The 27,425-nt window shown below is 55.9% G+C and overlaps 1 protein-coding gene across 3 annotated transcripts; it reads right to left on the bottom strand.

The window, feature by feature from the left end:
* Positions 1-764: 764 nt before the first annotated feature.
* ZNF512B (zinc finger protein 512B) lies at positions 765-27,425 on the bottom strand. Of its 3 annotated transcripts, XM_074156951.1 has the most exons (16): positions 27,305-27,425; positions 23,597-23,676; positions 22,681-22,809; positions 22,171-22,343; positions 21,750-22,003; positions 20,892-20,963; positions 18,572-18,706; positions 17,045-17,169; positions 14,475-14,567; positions 13,556-13,654; positions 12,556-12,843; positions 11,766-11,960; positions 4,974-5,075; positions 3,871-3,933; positions 1,511-1,609; positions 765-1,188 (listed from the first exon to the last, which is right to left on the bottom strand). In XM_074156951.1, the coding sequence occupies exons 1-16, from the start codon at positions 27,423-27,425 to the stop codon at positions 895-897; spliced, it is 2,322 nt and encodes a 773-aa protein (XP_074013052.1). In that variant the 3' UTR covers positions 765-894. The 3 variants fall into 3 exon arrangements, with proteins under 3 accessions (XP_074013052.1, XP_074013054.1, XP_074013053.1); XM_074156953.1 differs by lacking the exon at positions 13,556-13,654; XM_074156952.1 differs by lacking the exon at positions 14,475-14,567.

Genomic DNA, 27,425 nt, shown 5'->3' with positions numbered 1-27,425 from the left:
TGACCCGTCCCTACAGCATCCCCCTCTCCCACCGACTTCCCGGGGTGCTCACACCTCCCGCACCCCCTCTCGCAGCCGCAGTTGGCCCCGTCACCTGGGGACGATGCTCTGCCAGCCCCGTGCCAACGCTCCCTGCTCCTTCCTCTGCCCATCTCGCGCTTCCGAGACAAACCCCTGCACCCAGCCGGCCACAAACACCACGGAGCCCGTCCCTCCGGAGCATGGTCCCTCCCAACCCGAGGCTGCGGGGAAAGCGCTACCAGGACCCCCACAAAGTCCACTGCCAGACCCTGCTGTCCCCGGCTGCTTGCACAGCTCACACATCTTTGGAAACATCCCCCTGGGCGCAGGGATGCGGGCGCTGCCCGCAGCGGGAGGCTGGAGCTCCCCGGAGGCTGCCCGGACAGGCAGGGAGCGGGCAGCACTGCGGCAGGCAGCCCCCCCGCCCCCGTCTGCAGGCAGCCACAGAGAGACCCCATCCGAGGGGGGCCCCCGCTGCTATTGCACTTTTCTTTCGCTCAAGCGTCACCAGTTTGGGGCAGGGAGTAAGAAGGGAAGTCACGGGGAGGGCAAGGGGGGGAGGCAGCAGGGTCCCAGCGGGCAGGGGGGTATGTACATGGGCAGGGGGTGGAGAACGGTCCAGCTTTGCTTGATCCTGTTTGTTTTCCAGTGTGAAACAAGGTCCGTGACTTGTTTAAAGTGGTTAATTGGTATTTTCTGTCTCTTTTTTTCGTTTTTTTTTTTTTTTTTTTTTTTTTTTTTTTGTAAAAAGGGGGTGAGTGGAGGGTGGGGGGGGACGGGACGTGGGACGGGGGGGCACAGAAAACTGGGAGAGACCCCCACCCTGTTACCCTGGGCTGTAAACGAATCCTCGGAGACGAGTCTCTGAGCTGCTCATTTCTCGGGCATCTTGCTGGCTCCCCCCTTGCGCTGGCTCGGGGGCTTGGGGATGCGCTCGTCCCCGTCGGGGCTGCCTCGGGAGCCTTCCCAGTGCTCGAGCGTTTTCTTGTGATTAGTCTTTGCTGCCACGTTCTCTCTGCCCTTCAGGGACGGTTCCGGAGGCCTCTCCTTGGGTTTCCTTCCCCTTTTCTTCCCGCTTGTGCTTTTCTTTTTCTCCTCTTTGCTAGAAGAGAGCTGTTCCCTGCTTTTCTTTTTCCGGCTGGCCTCTGCGGAGGTTCGGAACCAGTTCTGTCCAGGGGGTGACATGGGGGTTAGTGACCATCCTGGGGCCGGCCACCAGCCTCGTCTGCCCCAGCCTGGACCGCCCCACGCCCCACTGGCATTGCCTCCCCGAGGACAAAGATGGCCAGCACTGAGCAGCTACAACAAGCCTGAGGGTGTTGGGGACTCAAAGGGGGACAGGGAGGTCCCCTCTGGACTGTCACAGCATTGCTGATGCTGTGGGGAGCTGCTGTGCTCTGCTCTCGGCAGACAGGGATGGATGGGGCAGCCTGAGAAGAGGGGTGTTGGAGCAGGGACCAATCCGGACCATGTCCAGCTGTTTCCTTACCTCAGAGTGAGCCTTGATGATGTGGTACTTGACCCCACTTTCGGAGCTGAACTCCTTCTGGCACAGGAGGCAGCGGTACTTGCCCACCGAGTGGTCCCCCTGCAAGACAAAGCATCCTCCTGCAGCCCCAGGCAGAGTCAAAAACACCCTGGGGGGGGGGTGGGGGTGGCTCCCCCCACCCTGCTCCCCTCTCTGTGAAGGGAGGTTGATGCTTGAACTTCAAAAAATACTCATTTCTAAAACACCGGATCTCTGCCTGCCCTCAGTCCTGGGCCAGGAGCTCAGAACCGCATCTTCCGCCGTGAATTCCAGCCACTGGTGCCAGGCATCAAAGGTCCTGTGAGCTCGGAGGGCAGCGAGGGGCAGCTTTTGCCGCCTGTGCATCCCCAGCACCGGTTGTTACGGTGCCACTGACACCGTGTGTGTCCCCGGGTGCGTGGGAAGCTGACGGGGCCGGTCGTCCCATTTCCTCGCTGTCAGCAGATCTGCGATCTCCCGGGACTGAACCGCCACCTAATTTATGTCCAACAGACTCACCTAATTTTCCTTTTACGCTGTCAAAGACAGGCAGCGACTGCTGGATTTCTGTCATTAGAGCCCTTGTGGGGATGACTGATCTCCCGGCTCTGCCGCAGTTCAAGGCACAGGGGAGATAATGTGCTCTCTATTGACGAGGGGTTTATGGATGGGCCCCTCCAGGCAATATATATGTTCCCTGGGAATTTCTCCATAGCTGGCTCCGGGCTGTAAATCTGGAGTCAGATAGGTCTTTCATTTCAGGGACTGGCAGGACGAGGGCAGGCCTGGTTTCAGAAATACTCGTGCAAAAATCCCCTCAGCACATCAATCCCCGCCGAGGCTGGGGTGCTGTCTGGGAGCATCCTCCGCTCTCGATAAGGATTGATGTATTTTAACCAGTTCTGCGGGGTTTTACAGCGGAGATCGTGGCGCAGCTCAGGAGGGGCCGTGCAAGACACACCACATTTGGTGGGACACGTATCCATCCCAAAACTAAACCCTCCGCGAGGGCAAGAGTCCTGTTGACAGCAGCGGGTGGGGGGGGGAGACACACGAAGCAGCAAACTCAACCCCAAACACCCAGCCCCGGCTCTGCTGGACTCGCTGGACCTTGAGGATGCAGCTCTGCGGTTAAAGAAAACACTCGTGCAAAAGCCTGGCTGCTTTCTGTGCACGGTACCGGCCAAAAAACGGCTGCGTTTTCTCTCAGAGCCCGCGCTTCAGGCCGTGCTAGCGAAGGAACTGCCCTCATCTCCCGTGTTTGCACTTTTGTCCCGCATAAATACAGCTTTTTCTGCCGGATCTCTGCAGCCCATTTTCTAAATGATCTCATTAGGGGTTGACGTTCCAGCTAGCGCTGGAGGAGCGCGGGAGTTTGTGTTTTTAATAACCACGGGGTATGGATTGGAGCTGCCTCCTGGAAGCTCCATTCAATGGGAGCTGCAGCTGGAAGCGTTTCAGGGTATAAAGCTTTACCAGCTCATACTCAGTTCCAATTTAAGGGACCTACGCCGAGCTCCCGGTCCCTCCCCCGTGGCGGCTGCGGGCCACCGGAGCTCACTGCAGCCGGCAGCGTCGCCGTTCTATCGAGCGAGAGGCCACCGGTCTCTGCACAGACCTTCTGCCATTCCCAGTCTCGGCTCCGTCCCCGAGAGGCACCGCACCGGTGTCCCTCCAGCTGGGGAAGCTGCTGGGCTTCCAGAAGAGCTGCAGGGCTGCCCAAATCAGTGGAGAAAGACTCCCCGATTCCCATCTGCCTTGGGAAACCTCCAGCTTCCGACGCCCAGCTCCCTGGCTCTGAGCTGCTGTCGTCGATGTGTGGCTGCGTGCGAGGTGCTGGCCACGCTGGGTAGCCAAGGGCTCGTGAATGACTTGGGGACTGCAAGAGTCAAGCTGGGGGACGAGGACACTGAGGCAGGAGGTTGTGAGGCAGAAGGGCTCGCTCCCGCTGTCCCACCTCCGAGGCACTCGGTGTGTTTGAGGTCTGGGCCCTTGGGTGAGACATTTGTGCGACAAGACCCCTCCTCCAAGGCTGGGGTGGCAGCTAAAGCCCCTCCATCACATCTGCTCAGCTCGGAGCTTTTCCGCCTGTAGCTGTGGGTTTGATCCTGCCCAGGAGGACGGTGCTGAGGGCGAGTGGCTGGACCGGGATGGTGTGACAACGGGCTGAGCGGTGATAACTCGATGGCCAGCGGCACTGCTTGGCCAGCCCTCTCAATGCTTATGATCCTCTAACCCGTGCCGTTGTCCCCTTGGCCTGTTGCTTCCAAACAAGCCAGGGGGGAGAGAAAACCAAACCCCAACTCTACCTTCAAGCCAAGACCGTAAAAGCAGGGACCTACCTTGTTGCAGTTGGCCAGGTGAGCTTTCAGCCCCGAGACGCTGGAGTAAATGGCTTCACAGCACTGTGGGAAGAGACAAAGCAGGGTTTTGATGATGCCATGATCCCCCCCCACCTCGTCTCCCTGCCTTCCTCCGTGCCGGGGCCAGGAGCCCGCTGTGTCAAGGCCACCGGTCCAGGCTAAGCAGCGTGAGGTTAATGCTCTGCGAGACGCGGAGGGCTCTGGTCACACGTTTCCTATTAGTGCTAATGGGAGTCATGTGGCCACATCCCTCTGCAACGGGCTGAAAAATGTCTCCCCTAAATGTCTCCATGGAAAACGTACATTTGTGAGGAGTGGGGAGGTTCCTGCTGGGCTACAGGAGTTCTTGGAGCCACAGCAGACGCTTAACGGAGAAGAGAAATCACCCGGGCAGCAGCATGACCAGTTTCTGAGCAATGTCTTTTCAAAGTGCCTGTGTATGACATTAATTAGCCAGCGCGTCTCCCCCGGCCTTGCGGTAACAGCCCCGTTCAAAACTCCCATTAGCAAGGCTTTGTTTCAGATGATAAATCAACGGCCCCAGCACGAGGGTGGAGTTCACCTCCCCGCGAGCTCAGGCCAAGGCTGCGCTTTACAGAGAGATGAAGCACACGCATCATGTCCCCAAGGTCTCTGCCAGTCCCGGGGCTGTATAAAAAAAAAAAAAAAGGCTTAAAACCAGCCCTGGCTTTACCCTGGGAAAAGCAGGTTCTCTGCATAAAAAGGCTCTCAAGCACAGAGCGTGGAGCCTTCGCTCCATCCGCACCTTGGGAGCTTCCCAAAGGCAGCTCCAGAGCCCAAACTGGGCAACGCTGAACTCTCAGCCCAAGGTCACCTGGGGAACCTGGTCCCCAAGCCTAGTGGCTTGAGCACACCAGGAGGGTCCCAAAGGTGGGACACGCTTCAACCAGGCACGGCAGCAACCTCAGGGAGAGGAGGTGAAACCAGGGTCTGAGCATCACTGCCAACTTCATCTGGGGCCCAACAAGAACCTGGCTTTGGTGGGTTTCTGCCCCAAAACTTCCCTTTCCTCCTGCAGACCAAGACCAGCCAGCCTGCAGAAGAACAGACACGGTCCTTACATTGTTGGGACAGTTGATGCGGCCCTTCTCCTTCACTTCATTCTTCCAGTTTTCCAGCAGCCTGGGATTGAGCTTTGGAAGCCCCGGACGGGTATAATTGAGCTGCAAACAATAGAAGACGATTAGCAGAGCGGCACACACCAGTCTGGTCCTTGGTGGAGTCCTTGCTCTTCACATGGGTCTTGTTCCTCCCCCAAGGAGAAGTGAATCGGAGCTGAAAACTAGTTGGGAGGCTTCCCCCAGAGATGTCATCTCCCCCCACCTGGGCACCGCACAGCAGGGGGGTGGCTCTGCCCGCTGCTGTGCCACCGGCGAGGTGACAACCGGGCTAGGAGGTGGCTGTGGGCAAGGAGTAGGGCTGGAGCCCCCGGCGCCGCAGCCACCTCCACGTGGCCCTGGCAAATGTGAGAGGGGAGGCTCCTGCTTCTAATCCCACGTCCGTGCCCCATGGAGGGGCCAGGCCCGGACCCAGCGTTTTCGGTGCATCGTGTTGGCACGGCCCCTTCTGCCGCGTTTCATAACCGGGAGAATAAACAACCCCGCACACTGGGCAGGGGGGACGGGCGCCAAGAGCCTCCATGGCTGCCTTCCACCCATGAATGGGCACAACCCGCTGAACAATGAAAGGCTCTTGTGTCTCTGCCTCTCCTTCTGGCAGGGCTGCTCTTTCCAAGTGCTTTTAATTACCACTTTATTAACGACTGAGGTTTTAGCATAGCGGACCGGCCTTCCCAACTCCATTCCTGCATGTTCGGCACAAGCAAAGGCGGCCGCGGCATCTCTCTGCCTCCCACCCACTGTCCCGGGCCCTACCTGAGGTCCTCGCCTGCCACCGTGGCAAGGTCCAGAGGGGACACGGGCCATCTGAGCTGCCTGCCTGCTACACGACCACGCCAGCACAACCCCAAGCCCGACCGACGGACATTCCTTGGGTCCCAAGCCTCAAGCTTGCCCCAAGCGGGAGCCGGGCTGGGTGAGCTCACCCGTGGCACAGAAAGGACGTGGGTACCCGAGCACATTCTGCATCTCCGAGCGCAGGACACGGCTGCATCGTCGCATCCGTGCTGGCCCGGGGAGGATGCACAGACAAACGGCGTTCGCAGAGAGGTGCAAACCCACGCTCTGCTTTTGAAACCTGCCCCAAGGATACAGAGCTCAGCGTTCTGACACGGCAGGGAAGGGGCTGCCTGGATTTCTTACCCTGCTGTGATTTTTCCTGAACGTGCTGATAAAACTGCAAATTTGCCTTTGTCCGGCTCTCCCAAACAGGCTGCTCCCAAACCTCCCTGCAACGGGGAGCTCCCAGCGAGGGCTCAGACACCAACACCCGTTTCCACCCAAATTTAAACGATCCGCAAGCCCCCGCAGCCCCTACCTCGGCACGTGGCGGGGTACGGCTGGAGGAGAAGGGAGCCCGGGGAGAGCTGGGCACCGCGCGAGGGACAGGGCAAAGGGCCTTGCAAAACAGCCCTACGGAGGCTGGTAAGGACAGATGTGGAAAAATCTCCCGAGTCCCAGTGTGCTGCTCCTCTGCTGTGCTTCGCAGCTGGGGGAGATGCCAGCAGAGCTCTTTGAAGCACTGGGATGGTGCATCTACCAACCGCTTGGTCCCCCGCCTGGGGAAGGCAATGCCACCTCCGGGGGAGAACACAGGAGTCCCTTTTTGTCATTGATACTGAGAGCTGAGATGCCAAACGGCCTCCTTAATTAAAAACCAATCAATCCCATGAACGAGCAAACATTAACGGTAACCGCACACAGCCCCAGCAACAACCTCTCCCTCCGCGTGTCCCCGGGGAAGAGACGAGGGGGGATGTTCAGAGATGCGGACTCCGCTGCTCTGGCTTCTCACTCCAGAGAAAAATCCCTCCCCGCTCTCCTCCAACAGCCCTGCACAATAACATGCAAATCCCATGTCTTCCCGGGGCGCTGCGGTTCGGGGAATGTCAAAGTCATCTTTATGTCTCTATTAAGAGGGAGCCCCAGGCATGGAATATTTTATTTTTTTCTTCCATTTATTTTCCTCAAACAGCCTGTAAGTGAAAATCTTCAGGGCCAAATCATTAAACGACTACAACTGGTTTTGGCCGCAGCCCATCTCTTCTGAACAGTCGAAGGATGCTGGGGTGGGAAGGCTTGTTTTCTTTGACTGACAGTTTTATTTAATTAAACTTTCATATTTCAATCCTCCCCGCTCCCTAGACAGCTCTCCCCTTCCCCAAAATATATCGCAGTAAATGAGAACCATGCGGGCTGCCTCAGCCCCGGCCAACAAACTCCCCATGAAGCCTTACCGAGGTCCCCAGCGCGAGGCACGGCTCTCCCATCGCCCCGCGGAAACCACGGCTGATGCCGTCCGGGAGGCGAAGCCAAAACACACCCCGGGGCGCTGGATGGCAGCCGGGTCCCATATGCAGCTCCGGGTGGCGGGGTCACAACACGCCGGCACTGCCGAGCAAGGGGAGGAAGGATGGACTCAGCCCTGCTGACATCCAGGTCCACAGCCGGAGCTGGGATCTGGTTTGGCCCATCAGTGACATGAGTCCGCAGGGCTCAGCCTGGCTCCCGCCCGGATCGCAGGGCCATTGTTTCTGGGGACAAACTCAAGCCAGGCTCTTCTGCTCTGGAATTTACCCTGGTTCCAGCATGGGTTTTCTTAAAAACTCAAGCCTGGAGACAACTTTTCCCCTTTAGCTTTATGGCTGGCCTCTGGCAGCCCCTCACTCTGGACCCCATCACCCTGCCACGCAGCACCCAGGCTCCACGGGGATGTGCAGCCTCCAGGGCTGTCCCCAGCCCTGCAGCAACACCCAGACCCCAAGCCGTAGGGGCAAATGGGGTGCTCTTGCACCCCACAGACATTGAGGAGCTCTGCATCCCTCTCTGCCTGCACAGGGGCTGCCTGGGCCCACCACCACCTCTGGCACAGAGCTGGTGGCACTTTCAAACAAGCCACCCCACCTCGAGCTCCACAGGGAAAGCATCACACCATGAAACCGTGGGATTTCCATGGTGTTTTCTCCCCTCTTGCCTCTTAAATACCTCTTCCCTCTGCTTGATGAGGCTGTTCCTCTCAGTTCAGCCTCCAAAATGTGTAAGGGCATCAGGTATCATCCTCCGCCAGATCCCAGAGTCCACCACAGCCTGCCGGCCTCTCGCTCCTTCTTCTGCAGCCCCGAGACTGCTCACGGGCAGGCGATGGCCCCAGCGAAGGCCAGAGGAAGGTTGGAGAATCGGCAACATCTTCATGGAGCTTCTGGAAAGGGGATTTTTCCCAGAAAAGCAGCAGGGGTGTGCCCTTCCCCATCTGACATCCCCAGCAAGCGGCCGTTGTGAAACACCCATCTGTTTCAGCTTATCCAGAGGCAAATAAAGATCGGAGCGAGAAAATAAGACTCCAGTGTATATTTAGAAATGCTGGATTTGGTTAGCGCAGAATGAAGGCAGCGCAGGGCCTGGGACTGAGCAGCAATCGTTTATTCTAATGCCATTGCTTTGGTGCGAAGGAATCCGTCCTCCCGGGGAAAGGCGAATGCATCCCACCGCGGGCCACCAACAGGATCCAAACCCAAAGTCCCTCTCCCCAGCTGGGACCGGCTGCCACGTGGCCACGAGGGCAAGCCATGGCGCAGGGGCTGCAGCGGGGCCACGGCTGCCGAGGGGCTGCAAACCCCCATATCCCTTGGGCTTGCTGAGAAGTTGCTTGCCTTCCCCTGGGGAAAAGCTTTGTTGCCTGGAGAAGGGATGGAGAGGAGGGTTAGCTTTCTTCATCAGCTCCCTGGAAATCCACGGTGACTGCCGGGACCATGGCGGGTAACTGGAGAGCCTGGGGACAGAGCGGGTCCTGCGCTCAGCAAGTCCAGGTACATCCCGTCATCCCTGGTTACAGAGCGGAGCTGGGAAGTGTCCGTTCCTCTGGGATCTTGGAAATTCCCAGGTGTAGCTGAGATGGTGCAGGAGCAGTTGAAATCTGCCACCGATCCCTGGCATCCCACCTCTCTCCAGGTCCAAGCCAGCAAGGGGTCCTGCGGGTCCAGCATCGTACTCCCGATGGCTGGATGCGGCCCATGGGAAGAAGGTGGCTCTTCTGGGAACCATCAGCCCCGCTGCCCCGGTCACAGTTAACTGGTGTTTGTCTTCCTGCTGCTCTAGTGGCTCCGGGCTGTAGCTCCCTCGGAAGGACGGCCACCACACACGCTCGATGGGGCGGTGGCACGGGGACGTGGGGACGTTGCCTGCTCTTCCAAGCCTCCCGTGCTGCCTGGGGCTGGACCCGCCACAGAGCTGTCCTGCCAGCGCAGCCCAAGCCAGTTTGGAGGGAAGGGTTATTTCAGGGGCTGTAAGAGGGTCAAACTGGGCGCATGCTGGTGCGTTTTGAGTCGCTCCCAGTCGGGAGGGGTTTTTCTCCACACCCTGAACTGAAGCAACTTGTAAACGAAGAGCAGTCCTGAGCGATGCAAGACGCTGCTCAGCGGAGCAGCACAGAGCGTGCTGAAGTCAGCAAGCTCCCACCAGCCTCCCCAGGCAGAACCTGCCTCCCACCTCCTTCCAGCATCACTCGTCGAGGAAAAAAAAAGTCATAGACTGAACAGATTATATTTTAGAGCGTTGTCAAGGGAACGTGACAGTCACTGCAAGACGCACCCGCAGGCACACTCACAGCTACGTACATATTCGCCCACTGTGCTGACCTCCTCCGAAATCCATCTGTGTGACACACGGGTGGCACAGGCAGGGAGAGCTGCCCGCGCAGGACCCGAGGTCCCATCCTCCTGCCCAAGAGCCTTGTTTTACCACCTGGGAGACGGTCCAGCTCCCCCCTCACTCATCTTCAACGCAAACCTGTTCCCGCCAACCTCATAGCAATTCTCTTTGTTCCTTAGCGCAGAGATGGGGCTCAATTAAACTTAAACAATTAGACTCTGAACGCAAGAAACGTCTCATAAAAAAACCCACCACCACAAACGGCGTTTCACGGAGCAATTATGCCAGCAGCTGAGACCTTTACGATTCCTTTGAATGTCAGCCTGCACATGGACCCCTTGGCCTGGCCTGGGACTCTGGGCTGCTCCCTCAATTCAAACAGAAAATACCCAAAGTCAAAAGTAAGGGGAGGAATTCAAGGAGGAAAGAGAGGAATGCAAACGCCGAGGCTGGAGGGGGGAGAAGAGAGTACCACACCTCTCCTCCCACACTATTTGAAATGAAACAGCTACTTTCGGCTTGATTTTTTTACGCTATAAACGCATTGCAGCTGAAGACATCTGGAAACCACCATCACCACCAAGCATTGGGGAAATAAAAAGTTTACAACCAGTTCTGGCCCTAAACCCCCCAGCTCTGCTCCAAGGCAGACGGCAGCACCGTGGCTGGACCCCCTTCTGTGCCAGTCACCTCACCGAGATGCCAAGGAGGGTAAAGAAGATGCTGGTTTGTTTGTGTGCTGGTTTTTCAGCTGCCCACCGCCTGCAGACTGGGAGCTGAGCCAGGCTGAGCTCCTCCAGGTCTCTGCAGGATGATTGTGGCACTTCTGAGAGCACATATGTGCCAGGACAGCGCGGGACAGGCACTTTGGCTAAAGCTCTGCTGTTCTGTCACCCATTTTCCTGGGACAATCTGCATCGCTTCTCCAGGCTGGCTCTGGGACTCGGGCTGTTTTCCTGGGTTGAGGCAGGTCTTTTGGGCTGGGGTTGTGCTGTGCTCTGCTCATGGCAGAGGCATCGCCACACTCCTGCTGGGGCAAAGCTTCCTCTGCTCCTCACTCCCATCCTCGCCATGTGCCCAATATTCTGCCCAGGGTGAATTTTGGAGCACTGGACAAGAGATGCCCAACTGTTCAGAGCAAGGAAAAGGCCTGGTACCCAACTGCAGTGTTACTTGATCAGGAAAAACGCTACAGCCTGGGCAGAGATTTGCAGGACAGCTCTGCGCTGAGCCCCAGTGCCGGCCAAAAAAGTATTGACCACAGGATTAAAAAACTCCGACTCCTTCTCTTTTTTCCCTTTTACACTGAAAAGGTTTATGATTTACCACTGCTTTATTCCTTTTACGGTCCAGAACGAGCGTTCCTGGAGGGAATTTCAGCTTTGGGACGTTCCCAGGAATCACCTCCTCCCACAGCTGGGAGGGGTGTTTGATTTAACGTGTTACTCCAATGCCTCCACGGAGCTCAGGACTGCCAGGGCAGCGACTTTCGCTGCGCACACCCCACAGCCCCAGGCCACGTGCGCATCGCTGCTGGGGACCACGGGGCTCAGCCCTGCCTCCCCGCTCTGTCTTCCTCTGTTCCAGAGATGCTGCAGGGCCTGCACCTCCAGGGAAGCCCACAAAAAGAGACATGGAAGGGAGGAAATTCCACCTGGGGCATCTTTGCTCTCTCACAGCGCAAAGGAGATCATTCCAGATCCCACCTCTGCTCTCCTCACGTGCTGCTTTTGGCTGCCAGCCGCTGCTTCACTGCTGAGAACCCACCTCCCTCCACAACATCCTCTGGCCTGGACTCTGATCTCTCCACTGCCCACAAAGCACCACCTTTTGCTCCGTTTAGATTTGGGTCCTGGCAGTGGAAAAGGCAAATCTGCCTGCTCCTGGGCTTGTACAGAGCCTCCAGGACCACTGGGGCTCAGCCTGTGCTGGGTGGGCTCTTAAGCAATAAATTTGCCATCGCAGCTAATTGATTTAAGGCACAGAAAATGAGACACATGAGCCCTCAGCCAGCTGGGGCCACGCTGGCATCCCAGGATCGCTGTGTACAGCGAGTGCAAAGAAAAAGGAGAAATAAAGGCTTCTCACCCGCTTTGTTTCAGGCACCAGGTCATCCTTCATCCTCCGCTTGGTCCAATCCTTGGCGAGCTCGTCCTCCGCTATCTCCTGAAGGTGGAAAACGGCTACCTGGGCCGACGTCCGACGGATGCGGCCGCTCGGGGTCCTTTCGAAATCTTCTATGGGGCCAGGCTCTGGCTTCACCTCTGGCTCCTCCTCTGGCGGCTGCAAGAGAGATGGAGTCAGAAATAGCATGACAAGGGGAGAAGATGTGAGCTCTGGGGGTGCTGTTGGGATTTGGGATGTGTGTTTTCAGACCTGCTTTGGGCAGGGGGGAGGCTGCAGTGACACCCGCGTGCCTCTGTCCCTGAGCATGGGAACAAGGGGAGCCCCCCCGCCTCCTTCAGCCCAGCAGACAGCCAGGCGTTAGACTGATTGCATCCTTTCAACGCTCCCACGTGTATAAACATCTCCATTTATTAGAGTTAGGGAGTTATTAGGGTTGGATGCACTGTCAGTAGGGATCAACAGAACAGAAAAGGATGCTCCCCAGGGACGGATCCTGCCACCCCAGCGCTGGCAAGCAGCCGGTGCCTGCTGAGCTCTGGTTTTATTCCCTGCAGAGCACGGATGCGGGGTGGGCTAGAGCACAGCCCCGTGGACACCAAGGAAAGGGAACGCTGCCGACCGCTCCGCTCCCATAAACGCAGCATGTTGCTTTTTTGGAGGGGTGGAGGGGGCTGTAGCCCAATTCCCCCCTGACACACACGCGTGGTGATGAGAGGGAGAAAAAGAACATCGGTCTGATGTCTGCACCTGCCTTGCCCGGCCCGGCCCTGCCTGGCTCTGTCCTGCTCACGGGCTCCGCAGCTCTGCTGTCACTCCCAGGGGGGGATGGCCCCGCTCCTCGGGCTGCGGAAGTGTCCGGGGGGCTCACTGAGGCCGTGTGTTCTGACCGCACATGGTAATCGTGACCGGCCTTGGATTTGTACTTCTTGGCGCAGTGTGGACAGCTGAAGACAGGTTTGTCAGCCTCAGCAAGCTGCTTCCCACACCGCTTCTGGTGGTACTGGTAGCCCATCAGGCTGGAGAAGTTGGCCATGCAGCCCTGTGGAGAGAAGGGGAGGGTTACGGAGGGCTGGGGCTTCATGTCCCCATGATAAAAACATTCAGGGTACCATCGCTCCAGGGAGAAACACATCCCGAGGAGCCCCCTCAGAAGAGCAGCCTCGCCAACCCGTCCCCTCAGAGTGATGGGGGGACACCAACCAGCCCCTCTCCCCCAAAGAGCCATGCACAGACACGACAGTGCCACAGAGGGACACGGGGGCAGTCCCCGTCCCCGGCGCCACCTACACACTGACAGAGCTCCCTGGACAGAAGCACAGCAGGCAGCAGAAGGGGAAGGCGTTGGGAAGGCACTGCCAGCGCAGAGAGTAAAGCATCCGCAGGGACAAACCTCTGCCACACGCCCCAGTTACCTGTTGGTGACTTGTCTGCAACCGGCTCGTGACCGTTTTTCAGGGGGGGTTGGTTTAGTTTTACGCTATGCACATGCCAGTGCCGGCTGTGCCCCTTCCTGGGTTCAGGAGGCAGAACCTGCCCTTCAGCACTCCTCAACCTGCCCTGCGCCCACCCTCCTGCCGGGACGGCCCGTCGCCGGAGCGCACGGAGCCAGGAATGGGGACCAGGATGGCTGAGCTAAGGCAGAAAAGTCAGGAGGACACCAAGGGATGCCGGGAGAGCGCGCATCCCCCTCTGCTTGAGGACTCACTCCTTCCACCTTCTCACAGAACGAGAAACAGGAATTGTTCTCGTACCTCATTGGGGCATTTCAGTTTTCCCATCTGCTTTAGCACTTTCCTCAGCCTTTCCCGCTCTTCCTGTTCACCAAGTCCAGCGGTTTCCACAGGAACAGGCTGGAAACAAGGAAGTAACAGAAGCGACAGAGTCAACCATTTACTCATGTCCTCTGTGCCAGGAGTAGGTGGCAAACCTCTGCCTCGCAGGAGCTGCCCTTGGCTGGGGGGAACCTCTCGTTAGAAGAGCTGCATTTCCCCCTGCTTGTGCCTTTCCTGTGTTTGCACCCAAAGGGCCAGCTGAGAAACCCAGGAGCAGTTCCTGCACGGAGGACTCACCAGCCAGACTGAAGAGCAGGAGGTTAATGCACAGGTAAAAGACAAGTCACAACTGGTAAGCACAGGACAGGTAGAAATGCGGTTATGCCTTGCCCTGGTATCTCGGAGACGTATGTGACTGGATTTTTAAGAACAGCATCTGAATCGGTGCCTGCCAGATTTTATTCGTGATAAATTTTGCGACTACTTCTCACACGCATGGTGGAGAATTAAAGACTAGATTTTGAGATTCGTGCAAGGCAGAACCCATCAGTCCCAGATTTGTGGGCGCAGTTTTGGAGGGCAGAGCTTTGCCACTCCAAATCTGCCTCACCGTACTCACCGAATCTTCCCCCGTTCTGAGATTTGAAATCTGGTTTTATTTTTCCAGTTCTCTGCTCTATTTCTAGGGATCAACACGAGCCTAACGAGCTGCCAGGGAAGGAACGGCTTTGCTCGGCAGGGAAGGCGGAAGGCTACTGTCTGGACTGAGGAGTATGTGAAATGCTGCAAAGATGGCGTTGTGAATCCCTTCTTTGCAAAGACGGGGTGCCGACTGCTTCGTCTTCTGCATCTGCATCGAGAAACGAGGCGCGGGCCGAGAGCAGCCCAGCTCTCTTACCTTGCTGACGTGTTCAGCCATGGTGTGGTAATTCAGCCCAGCTTTGGACTTGAACTGTTTTTTGCAGTGCTGACACTTCAAGGCATCCTGCAGCTGAGGGAATTAGAGGGAAGTCACCACGGAGGCCACGATTCACCGTTCACTTTTCCAATGGCTGCTGCTGCTCGTCGATCAGCCCCAGGGGTAGCCTTTGCTGCAGCAGTACCCAGCGGTGGGATCCAAGCAGGCAACACAGAGTCCCTGTCCCCCATCCCAATCCCAGCCTGCAGCTCAGAGCTTTCTCTCTGCTGTCCTGGATATTGTTATCAAACCCACATGCCCAATTTTCAGAAAATATTCCATTTTGGATGTAGATTCAAAGCCCCACTGGCTGGAAACATCTGGACCTGGTGTCTCAGTCTTCCTGTTAAAGGGTTAGGAAAGAGGAGAAGCTTTGATCTACCAACATGTTAGCGGACTGTGCTCTGCAGCCCTATTAACTCTGACAGATGCTGGCGTACGATAGGCTTTCTGGGCGCCTGGGCTGTTTGGAATTAAGACGCTGCTGGACACGATCACAGCAGAAGACTTCCCGCCTCATATTGCTCTGCTGTTTGACCCGACTTGGCCTCCTGAGTGTGTAAGGGGATGCATTAAATCACACAGGGAGGTACAAGGGGAACCTGCAAAGTGAGTAAGCAAATTGTGACTTGCTGGGGCAGGTACCAGAATTTATTGACTCAGGAGGTGAATGCTCTGGGAACCAAGAGACAGGATGTCTCGACAGGGAGCTGGTGCCTGGGTGGCTGCGACTGTTCCTGCTCCTCCTGCCTGGCTGATGCTCCACCTTCACCGCTTCCCCTTCAATCAAGCCTGGACTAGAAGCTGGAGAGGGAATGAGGATGGAGCTGCAAATCCCTCCTCATCCTGGAACTCTGGGAAAATGAAGAATAAACTCACTGCAGCCAGTTGGGATTGTCTCACTTGTACCAGAACTTGTTCCAGAACCTAAGCACTTCACCCTAGCAAGGTAGATGCTAAAAGCTCGACTCATCAGACACCAACATCAGCCAATTTGGGGCTTACTCCTCCGGTCAACACTGAAGAACACGCCATGTCCATATTCTAACAAGCCCTCCCACCTGGGACACCAGGAGGATATACCTGCCCTCATCTTCAGGCCCAAGCACATTGCAACCATCCCCATCCCTTATTTCCTTTCCAATACCAAAGGAAACAGACTGCTCAGTGACAAGCAAGGAATGGAGAAACCAATTTCTGTTGTTTTATAAGAGTTTTGGGAGCCTGCATATCCTTTTTCCCATTGTCCAGCTAAGAAATACTTCAGTCATTAAAGCAGAGAGCAAGCTCAGAGGGTGCCCGCACCCCAGGGTCACTTCTGATGGGGAAACACGGTGGCTGTAGCAGCAGGGCCTCGCTAAGGATGGACCACAGGCTCATCTCCAAGATGAAATGCTGAGAGATGTGATCACGTACCCTGAGCTTGGGGACTGAATTCCCTGGACCTCAGGCTGCTCTGGTAGGGATGCTGCAAAGCAGCCCAGCTCCTGGTGTGGCATGGCCAGCCCTAGCAAGGACCGTGCCCCCTGGGAAAGGGTGACAAGAGCGGGAGGTGACCCCTTCTTTGGGCTGGTGCCCCGATTCCTGGGTTGAACATCCACTGGCCTATTTATAGTGGAGAAGAGAGGCCTGGCTGCTCCGGCAGAGCCCTGCTCAGCGGGCCACTGGCCACTGCGCAGCCTGCGTGGAGCCTGCCTGGCCTGGGACACACTCCAAAGCACAGGAGATAGGAGCAGTGATGGCCAAGATCCCCACTCCGCTGAGGCCAGGAAGACGTCAGAGGAGGCAGGATTCTGCCCTGCATCAATGTAGTACAGGGTTTGAAAGGGAGAGTAGCCTCCCACTGTTGTATAAATAGTGAGGCAAAGGCTGAGGAGGCATTTACAGAAAATTAATGTGGAATCAAAGCCGAGCCACATATTTTCAAAGCGGGAGGCATCGATCCCACGTTGGCTTTCTGTGGCGATGGCTCTGCACCGCGCCAGGTGACGGATGAAGACGTAATCCTGTGCTCTGATGGATGGCGGCGTGGCAGAGAGACAATTCTTCACTGCGCCATTACCGAACTCCTGCGTCTTGACAGCCTGCCCGAGCACATCCATGCTCGGTGTCTCCCCGAGACGTGCTCTCATTCAACCACAATTTATCTGGCCTGATGCAAGACACGGGCACACAGCGAAATCCAACAGCCAGGACTCCGGAGGAGGCCAGATTAGAAACAACTCCATCTCTCCAGCCTTAAAACTATTCGTTTAGCTACTAGAAATACCCAACTCTGCTGGAAACACTGGGGCAAGGGGCCCAGACCACAAAGGGATTCAGAATTGCTAAGAATTAGGTGTCCAAATCCCTCTGAATTGATGCGAGGCTGCCAGCTCTCTGAAGATGACTAGCAAGTGGTCTATCAAACTGGTTTTAGGAGCACCAATATGCATTTATGAGTGGCACGTGTACACGTCCATTCCCCTCCAAAATCCATAAGTGCGTGACTGAATAAAGCAAATCCTTACTTTCTGGCAGACGTCCATGTGCTTTTTGAGCCCCACAATAGTTTTCCTGGTTATAACGCTGCAGGTTGGACAGGAGACTTCTCCCTTCTCGCTGATCTCTCGCTGCCACTGGTCCTCAGGGTTTACTGGTGAGGGAGAGGAGTTACAGAGGTGTTACACCCAGCCGCAGAGACAGCAACCTGCCCGGGCTGCTCAGCGGACGACAGCCCTGTCATAAGCTTTGGTTTGCTACATTGAAAAGCACTCAATTGGGAAAAGTTCCTGATGTTAAAACAAGAGAAATACTCTCCCAGGGACGGGCCAAGCCAGGCACAAACCACGCAGGCACTTAGAGCTCTGCCTGCCCCACGCCTCCTGCAGCTGCCTGAGCAAACTGGGTCCCTGCATCACTTTACGTGGAGTTACCCGACCTCTTGGCACTTCATGGGGAAAAGGGGGTTCACCTTTCCAGCCCCGCCAGTATCCTGCACACTAAGAGTTAAAACAGGATGATGCCCTCAGCCATCTCATCTTGCCCCGCATGGAGTAACTACCCCCTGCCAAACCAAAACAATTAGCGGGAATGAAACAAAGGTGAGCGAGCGTCTAGGCTCCATCCGGACGTGTGCCTGGAAAGCTTCCCTGGCACTCCTCTTCCCGGCAGACACACAGGCAGTGAGGGGAGCGCTAGCTTCCAGGCATCTGTTTATTTGAATGGCTGTGACTGGCTTGAAAAACACCGAAAATAAGAAATACGTGGGGCAAAACCTGCTCCCAGGTCCAGAGTTCACGCCGTGTTCTCAGCAGAACAGTGCTGGGCTTCCAGCAAGGGAAGCTCAGTCTGAATAAAATCCGCCAAGTCTGTTTATTTGGATGCTTTTGCATGGTTGTGAGATCAGAGAGTGGTTTATTTGAATTTGAAAGCAGTGTAAGGCATTGCAGCTGTGTTTATCTTGCACATCCTGCATTCCTCCTGCTGTCAGAGCTCCCGAGGAAAGTCAGCAACCTGTGCTCGGGTGTAGGCTGCACCTCGGAGAAGACATAATTGCGCCCAGAGTTATGCACCGGTATCGTTCACCGAGATGGTGTTAGAAAAACGCCATCATCCCAGACACTGACCCAAACTGCGGTTACACTGACGCCAGGTGGAACCAGAAATTGGCTACCATGTCCCCACGCTCACAGCGGTCTGCCCTGGCAGTGAAATGAAGGTAGGGTACCCTTTTTGGGATGTCAATTGTGGCTATACCAGTATTTTTGGAGCAGTGGCTGTTGTCACGTGTGATAAACCTCAAAAGGACAAGAGCTGCGTGCTCCTACTCTCGATTTTGGGCTGCTTTTGCTCACAAATCTACTAGAAAACACCCAGCAAACAGCCCGCGGGGCCAGGAGGAGTGTGGGGACCACTAGCTGTGGGTGAAGGCGGAGACCATGACGTGGCGTGAAGGTGGGGACCGTGGTGGCTCGGGGCAGAGCACAGGACTGAACTGATGCACAGCTAAGCTACAAGCAGAGCTGCTGCCTGTGCTTTGCCTCCAGCAGCCTCACCTGCCGGTAGATGCACAGCTGTTTCCTTCTTCACACCAGCTCCTGGAGGTTTCTTTTTCAGCTCCTCCGTGTTGGTGCTCCCCTCCAGCTTCTTGGCTCGATGGGCTTTCGCCTTGTCCTCTGCTTTGACAAGACCTGTAGAGGAATGGGATTTTTATTCGGTACTTGCTTTAACACCCTCAGAACAACTTGCATTTAGCAGGTAAAAAGTCTCTACCTCTGACCCGAGTTGGCTGTAGATCTGCCAAGGCTGTATATGTAGGATCAAGTCCATAATTATGACAAGCAATATCCTAACAGCTTGTGTTATTTTGTAAACAGAATAATTTCCCCCAACCCAGACAGTTTATGAACTAAAGAAACACCACAGCAAAGCGGGGTAGGGTGCTTCTAGCAGGCAGACTGCGGGGAAGACAGGCTGGGGAGGAGGCAAAAGGGCATTTTGCAAGAAATTAAAACGGGAAATTGGAACAGCAAATTCAGGATGGAAAAGCGATGGTCCTGCTGATGAACTCACACTGGAATGCTGTCTAACTGCTTAGTCCAAGGAACTGGGGTCCCTCTCAGAAAACAGGGCAAATTCTGGGATCTCATACCAGATCCCACAGGACCTTTTGTCCCTGGACCTGTAGACAATTGTCACAATAAACATAGGTCTCTCCTGGTCCCGCTGGGTGCTGGAAGGGGTCAGGAAGAAACAGGAGAAGAAGGGTGACCAGGCGACAGGCACACGGGCAAGAGGAAACCTGACGCAGCCCCCTGGGTCGTTGGTGACTGTCACCAAGGCTGCCTGGGAAGCGGAGAGAAACTCAAAGGCAGGGTTCTCAGCCAGCGTCTCCCGAGTGCATCCAGCTTGTCCATGCCTCATCCCTACACAGGCAAAGCCTGTACTTCCCATTCAGCCTGCTCAAGGCATCCCTGCCAGCCACGGAAGCATCCTCCCTGCGCTGAGCGGGGCCAAGCGAGCAGGAGGAGGCTCAGCACATGCTGAGGACATGCTGGCAGCGGCAGCACTGCCCGATTCCCCTCTGCTGCACAGAATCCCTCGGCAGATCAAACACAACTTGCACAAGATGCTTTGGAAAGGCTGGCGAAGAGGAGGGAGGCTCCCTCCTGGGTCCACCCCTCCAAACCCCTGTGCCTGTGCTTCCACAGAAGGTGCTGGAGGCCACACGGTGAGTGCCAGGGTCAGATCCACACCCACCCTGCAAAGGTCCACCTGTCCCTGAATTTGTGGGTCGTGGCTCTTGCAAACCCAGGGTCTGAAAGGAGACAGCACCCCACAACAGGCTGGTGGCACCCTTGTTCTTGGGGAGCGAACTGCTGCGTTGAACCCAGGGGGATGTCAGCAAATGCCTGCCCCATCTTCACGCTCCATTTGAGGCAGTGGGTCACTGAGGGGACCAGCTTATTCTCGAGGAACCCACAGCAGATGCTTCAGTCTATGGCAGTGCCTCTGTGGGGAAGTTAAGGGAAACAACCCCAGACTTCCCAGGAACCAGGGGACAGGAAATCGCAGAGACCGCATCCAGCCTGCTCTTTGGTAAGTGTTTAATTCCTTCAAAGCCATTAGTGCCTCTCCCCGGAGTGCCTCTTGTACTGGAAGGTGCTGCCTCCTGCAGTGCCTGGAAATCCACTTTATTTCCCTGGTTGAACAAATTTCATGGCCAGTCCAAATCCAGCTGCTCTCATGCCAGGGATGCTCCAGGGTTCCTCCCTCCTCTCCAGCCCAGCCAGGTGTATTTACGGAGCATGACCACAGTCCCACTCGCTCTCGCTTTGTCATGCTGAGGCAGCCAACTCCTGAGCCTCCTCTCAGAAAACATCCCAGTAACACGTCTCTTCCCCCTGGAATTCATCTTCTTGCATGTGGGCGACCAGCACTGGAGACAATGTCGGAGGGACGGATGCGTCACCCAGCCTTTCCACGCAGCAGAAATCCTTCTCGACGCCATTGGAAACACTGTGACGTCCCAGGACGGTGGGATGATGATGAGATGATGTTTCTCATGTCTCGCTTGTGTCAGCAGCTCGTTACCTTTGTGTTGGAGCTGGACGTAGCCAGATCCTTTCCTCTCTTCCCTCATTTCCCAACAACAGGCTCCTGCGCAGAGCTGACAGGGTTGCTATCAGTGCCAGCTCTGCTGCTGCCTTTCATCCCCTCTATGACACCCTTCACCAGCAACTCCAGCGTGATATCCCCAGGCTCCGGGTGGTCACTTGTCTCCACCACAGGGAAGGCTCTTGGGGAAGGGCTTCCCCAAAATGCCCCAGGGAGAAGCTACAACCCTACAGCCGACCAGAGTGTTCCCCGTATTACCTTTCAGTCCAAACGTCCCCGAGATGGATGGCTGCTCCCCCGTAAATTTCTTAGGAGTTTTCTGTTTCCTTCCTGACTCAAAAGAGAGAAACAGAGAGAGAGATTTGGTCAAATAACTGTACTGCCAGGGGGGCTTCAGCAGTCCCGGGGCATGGGGTGGGCATACACTCCATGTCAGCAGTGGATCACCTTGAGGAGGCCTTTACCACTGTGAAATACAGGGGCTGTCGAAGGAAGCACCCACCCACCGGTGACAGGATGCTGCTTTGCACCCCACAAAACCAGGAGAAATAGTAGTACCCAGGGCTAATTCAAGGATTGGAAGTGGCGGCTCTGTCTAGTGCCAAAAGCCATGTGGTTCCCACAGCCTCGGCAGCCAAAGTGGCTGGCGGTGGCTCACTTTGGTGCTGTACACAGTGTAAACCCATGCCATGATGGGGACAACCATCCTTGCCAGCCCTGCAGCGGTAACGGGCAGAGTGAGCCTCCTTACCCTGTCCCAATACTTCAGGAAAACGGGTTTGCCAGAACCATCCTGGTTTAAACTGCCCCAGTCAGTGAGGGCAGACAGGCTGACACAGCAGCTCGCTGTGCTGCGGGGAATTCAATCCATTTCCAATCCTATATCCTATAGAAATACTTCTACCACAGCTACAACCAGTTTGTAACTCCCCGTGGAACTCACTGCTGCAAGAAACTGGGGGGGGAGGGGGGCACAAATTATCATGATGCTGAAACAAGGCTTTGGGTACGTTCAAGAGAGACGCTCGCAGCAGCGTTGGCTGGAGCAGAGCCCCTTCCCATGGGACACCCCTCTCTGGGCTCCTGAACCAGCGTAGCCCCGGGCTCTCATCTTACTGTGCTTCATCCTCTCGGGGTCTTCCTCCTGCAGCGAGGCCTGGCTGCCCCCCTGCTGCACGGCGTCCTTGCCGCTCGAGGACTTTGCCGTGGGGGTGGCGGCTGCCATCGCCTCGGCTGCTGCGATCTGAAACTCCTTGCTCTCCCGACTCTCCGCCAGGCACTCGCCATTCTCGGCGTGGTCCTGGGCCACGGCTTTTTCCGTCTTTGCCTGTTTGGGATGGATGGTGGGGCAAGCTGAACTCTCAGCAGCTCTAGGGCAAAGCACAGAGGGCTTGTTTAAAGAGGGGTTGTTAGACAAATGTCCTGACACCTCTCCCCCCTCGCCGGCCCAGATGATGGGAATGGAGGTGGGCACGTTCCCCTTCTCCCAGCCATCCCTACGCCACCACCACCATGCAGCCCAGCCACAGCCTGATACCTTTTCTTGCCACTGCTCTTCCCAATGGCCTTTGGCACTTTGTTTTCCACTTTGCTGGTTGGCACTGGCCGGTCCAAGTGATTCCAGAGCCGATGCTTTTCTAGCTGGGTTTTGGAGGTGAAGGCAGCTTCGCAGTACGAGCACGAATATGTCAGCTTCTCTGAGATCGCACCCTGTGTGGGGGTAGAGAGGTGAGCACGGACATTAGACCATAAAAGGGAAAGGCTATTTTTCATGTAGGCACAAACACAAATCGTGTGTAATACCCTTCTGCCCCTCCAAACAGCTAGCAATGGTCCATGATCCCCCCAGGCTAGTTCTCACACTGAGCTGGAGGGACACCAGTCTCTCATACACACCTCACAAACTGCCCCTGGCTCATCTGTGCCCTCTCCCATTTCAAACTCACGTTTTCTCGTGGGATTTAAGGCCCAAGAGGGGCTTTACCCTGTAGATGGCAATGCAAGAGCTGGCCACAGGAGAGGACAGACAGCCCTCTGGTCTTCTTACCCCTTGGCAGCGCTGATAGTGGTACTTCAAGCCATAGATGCTGGGGAACTCCAGCCAGCAGCCCGAATTGGGACATTTCACCCTGGAGTGGGCTTTGAATTCGTCCTTCCACTGGTTCATCAGGGGGAGCTGGCAACAGAAGAAACAAGAGACATAGCTGAGTGAAGAGCATCGCGTGTCCAGGTGTGCGCCAGTGCATCCCGAGGGGACCCGGGGAGGCACATGGGACCTCTGATCGTTCCTGTCCACCCCTTCCCACCACGCAGCTGCAAAGTGGACCCCAGGGCTGTGTTTCAGTGCAGTATTTCCACTAGCATGAGGTGCTGGGACAGATGTTGCAGGCTCTACAGGCTAAGGATTCCTCCCGAGACTTTACCTTGCTGTGCCTCCCAGAGCACACACGCGCTCACAGCCAGGCTGGGTAATAAATCAGGCCAGAAGTCGCCCGGGTGATTTAACCACCTCACATTTCATCTAGTCAGTAAATCACCACATGGCCATATTCTCGTGACAAACTGCTCTACGTGTTGTCCACGCCACTGTGCTGGAATTAAAGTGCACAGCTCTGCGGGGAATAAATCACCCCCTCACCAGTGCTGCCGGATCATTAGCCAAACCTGACGTGGCTGCGAGAGAATCCAGCTCATCTGGGAACAGCCCCGGGAAGGGAAGGCTGGAGGGGGGTACTGTTCCCCACCAGGGTTTTGGAGGATGCTGGATGCTGGCATGGAGGGAGTTCGGGACCAAGATCTTCCTGACCCCAAGACAAGGCTGCTCTGAAGATTCAACCACCGGGAAGGCAGGTTTAACCCTGGAGTGGGGCTGGCTGGAGCGCTCGGCGCAGCAAGATGCGAAGGGCAAGTCAAAGGGAGCAAGGCAGGGAGGGGATCGGGGATCAGAGAGCACGGGGTCTTACAGGGATGTCTTTCAGCGCCTGGTTCTCGGCCTTGGGTCGTCCTTTCTTCCTGCCTTCGGTTTTGTCACTGGTTGCATTTCCTGCGAACAGATGCAGCACACGTCTCCCGCTGCCCAGCCAGCCGTGCCAAAGGAGCCACTGCCCAACAATCCCACTGCCCAGCTGGCTCCCTCGCTCTGCTTGGGGTCTACCTTGGCTCTGGACTGCCCTGGCAAAGACAGAGGTTCCCCTTTGGAAGGTAATTCCAGCTCCCTGCACATCAGTGCACAGCCCCTACGCTTGCAGATACCTGCCCAGGAGATGGCTGCTTCTCCTGGTGTTTGCCGACCCCTCTCCTTTCATTTACACAAAGCAGTTTCAGCACAGCCAGGGCTTGCTTTGGAAAACCATGCTTTCATTTGGGTTGGAAGAAATCCTTCAACAATGATGCTACTTAGCAAAAGAAATCTGTGTCTAGGTCAGCACACTTGGCCCTGGGCAGGCTGTCGAGGACAGAAATGCCCCATCCCCTTTGCCTGCATCCCAGTGTGGCTGAGCAGCCCCAGGGCTGCAGGAGAACACTAGCCCAGGGGATGTGACAAGCACGTGGAGAGCAGCAGGGATGGGGATGGCCCCAGACCAGACACTTTGGCTCACAGCGACCCCAAACTCCTTGATTTCATACCCAAAATGGATTAAGCAAAGCGATACAAACATCCCAACTTTCACCAGGGTTTGTATGCAGGGGCTGAGGGCAGTTCAAATCAATCCACTTTCACATCCAACTTTTAATCTCTCCAAGCAGGAACAGAGCACCCTGGTGACCCCACAGGTCTGGGGAGCCTTGCAAGACCCCTCTTCCTTCACCCAGTGCTGTCCCCCCGTGGCTCTGAGCTCCTGGCAGACCTTAGGCTGCATTTTGAGGGCTAAACTGTAACGTTAAGTGATGCTGGGGGTCAGTGTAACCCAAAGACGAGCTGGATAGAGGCCAGTGGCCAGTGGGAAATGCCATGTACAGAAAGCTCAGGCTGAGACCTGGGAGGGCTTAATCAATAAACTGGGAATAAAAGCCATTTGCTGTGAGAACAGAAACAAGCCAAAAAGCATCCCTGAGAAGGAAACCCCAGAACAGCTGGGAAAGGATAAATAAGATTAAAAAAAACTAAACTCAACCTGTAAAATACTCTTCTCTGGTGAAAATCAGGGAAGAAGAAGAGGCTGGAAGCTGAGCCGGCAATCCCTCCAGCTCCTGAGAAACCAGAGCTCAGCTCCAAGCCTGGCACTGGCTGTACTCGGAAGCCAATCCAGGATTTTTTTTTGGAACAAGGGAGAGAGATCAAACAGAAAGCCAACCAGTTACCTACAAGGCACTGCCAGAACCACACACTCTCTCCCTTTTCATGCCTTCTGCCCCAGCAGCCAGGGGTAAAATAGCAAACAAGACAGTTGGCTCATTTATTTCCAGTCCCCTGAAGTCATGCCAGCTGGTTTGCTCCACTTTGATACCCGTAAAAGCATCCCTTGGTGATGTAGCATCCTTTGGGAATCCCTTGAGCCCAGAAGGCCTCGTCTGCAGGAGGTGGTGACCTTTATGCACTATAAAAAGTCCCTAAAACGCTACTTACCCACTCCCCCCCTGCAAGGCAGCCTTTAAGCTGTCCCAAAACCACCCCGTTCGGTTTGGACTCCTACCTGCCTGGCTCCTGCCCCAAAACGGCTCGTGGCCCTAAGGATAGAGGAGGGTTTTGCAAGCATGGCCCCAAACCGCCCTGGTTCTGGAGCAACAGCACGGGCTTCATTTCAAAATTCGCAGCGAGTGCCTGAGAAGGATGTCTGTGCCCTCTGCATTTTGTATTTTCTTCAAAGCTCCTAAGTGCACACTCAGACCAGGGTTTTCCTCCACACTCGTGTAAGCGAGGGCCTCGCCCTACACATGAAACGGAGCTACGTTTCTTGCACATCAATGGCACTCCACGAGTTGGGAGTTTATGAAAAACCATCAAATGAAACAGGATGTGCAGCAAAAGCTCACAACACTGCAGTCACCTGCTTATCGCTCTCCCTGTTTTCCCTTTCTCTCTTAAACACTTCCAAATATTCCAAATTCAAAATGTTCCACAGCAGCTCCTCCCTGCCCCTCCAGGCAGCGCTCCCCAGAGCCTCGCATGTTCGGGGTCATGGCTTGTGTAGAAGCTCAGGTGGAAGCTCTCCTCTCCTTTTCACCCCTTGTACCAAGTTTCAAAGCTTTTCGGGACGTTTCGTGCCAAACACCAGAGCTCCCAGTTTAGCCGCCCCTCATTGCCCTCATTGCTCAGCTGCCGGCTGGGGACAGCAAAGACAGGGATGGAAGGAGCAGAAAACATGCCTCCTCTCCCAGTATCCCACTCCTGGCTACCAACCACCGGCTGGTGCTAAACCCCAACCCTTCCAGGTGCTCACAGGGGACAAGAACCTGACGGTGCCCAGTGTTGTGGCTGGCACCACGGCTGTGTGTCCCTGCAACAGGTTACTGAGTCAGAGGGGTGGAAACATCATGCTCTTTAGAAAAGGGGACTGGGGATGGCCTTCCCATGGACATGAAGCTTCTCTGGACCAAGAGCTGCCTTGGAAAGGATGCTCCCTGCCCCAACCAGGGTGCTCAACCTAAGGAGGGGCCATCAAAGCGACTCCAGGAGAGGCCTCTGTCTCCCCAGTCCACATCAAGCCTAATTCACCCCAATGAAGTGAACCCTGGCAGATATTTCCACCTCCAGCACCTTCCCAGGGAGAGCAATGAAATATCTTCATCACGGAGTGTCCTTCACTCCATCGCTTTCAGTCCACCTAAACCAGAAGGAAGGGCTAAAAAAAAAAAAAGGTGGCTTTTCTACTTTTGAAGGTGCTGATAAAAGTTGGCGCAGGGAAAAACACTTTCCTGAACACAGGTACGTTCACGCTGCCGACAGCTGGAGATCATTCCTCTCAGCAATAACCTACACCCCTCTGCTTGCAATTACGGCTTCAAGCGCCTCAAGGAAAGAGCAGCATTTGGGAAACATTTAGGGCACACGCCTTTCCCTTTGAGGCCACTGATTTTGGGTGCCTGGTGTGAGGTACCTCTCTGGGGTTTGACCCTCGCCCCGGGTGCAGGCACCCGTCGGTGTCCAGAGCTGCCGTGAGCAAGGTAAAGGCAGCGAGAGCCTCTCGGCACCCGCAGAGGGGATCTGCCCAGCATAAATAGACAGGAGAAAAAAAAATCTCTTCGGGCCTGGAGGTTCCTGGATAGAGAAATCAGCTATCCATCAGAGTGACAGCCCTTAGCAAGCGGGTCCCCCGGGCCTCGTACGCTCGCAAGCCTCCATCCCGGGGGCCACGACACGGGAGATAGCAGATGGTCTGAACTCATTTAAGCCTTTCCGTCCTTTGATGTAACACTTAGCTACCAACACGATAAATAGGCGGTGAGACACCCATCTCGTTAAGCCAGACACACGCCTGGCTAAAGGGAGAGGCCGTCTCCATCCCTCCCTTCCCGTTCCCAGGGACCGGCCACCGGCAGCTCCGGGGGCCTGGGGCTTTTTTGGGCCGGCACAGCCCTTGCCGGTGGGTCGAAACGAGGGGCAGAGTCTTGCTAAAACCAAATGCACTCACACCCCCTCCATTTGGCAGCAGCCCCCCCCAATCCCTGCTGCTGGGCTCGTCCCCTCTGCCCCATCCACCTCTGCAGAAATGAAAAACCCAGTTCCTTACCGAGCTTGGGCAGCTCTGCCGGCGGGTTTATCCTCGTCTCTGTCCTGCTTTCTTTGCTGGCAGCGGGTTTGTTAGAGCCTGCAGTTTTCCTTCCACCTTTACAGGCATAGGAATCCGCCAT

This window comes from Numenius arquata, chromosome 12 (genome assembly GCF_964106895.1).
Source record: "Numenius arquata chromosome 12, bNumArq3.hap1.1, whole genome shotgun sequence".
In the NCBI taxonomy this organism is placed as follows: domain Eukaryota; kingdom Metazoa; phylum Chordata; class Aves; order Charadriiformes; family Scolopacidae; genus Numenius; species Numenius arquata.
Note: the sequence above shows the minus strand (reverse complement) of the source record. Positions and strands in the feature narration are given on the sequence as shown.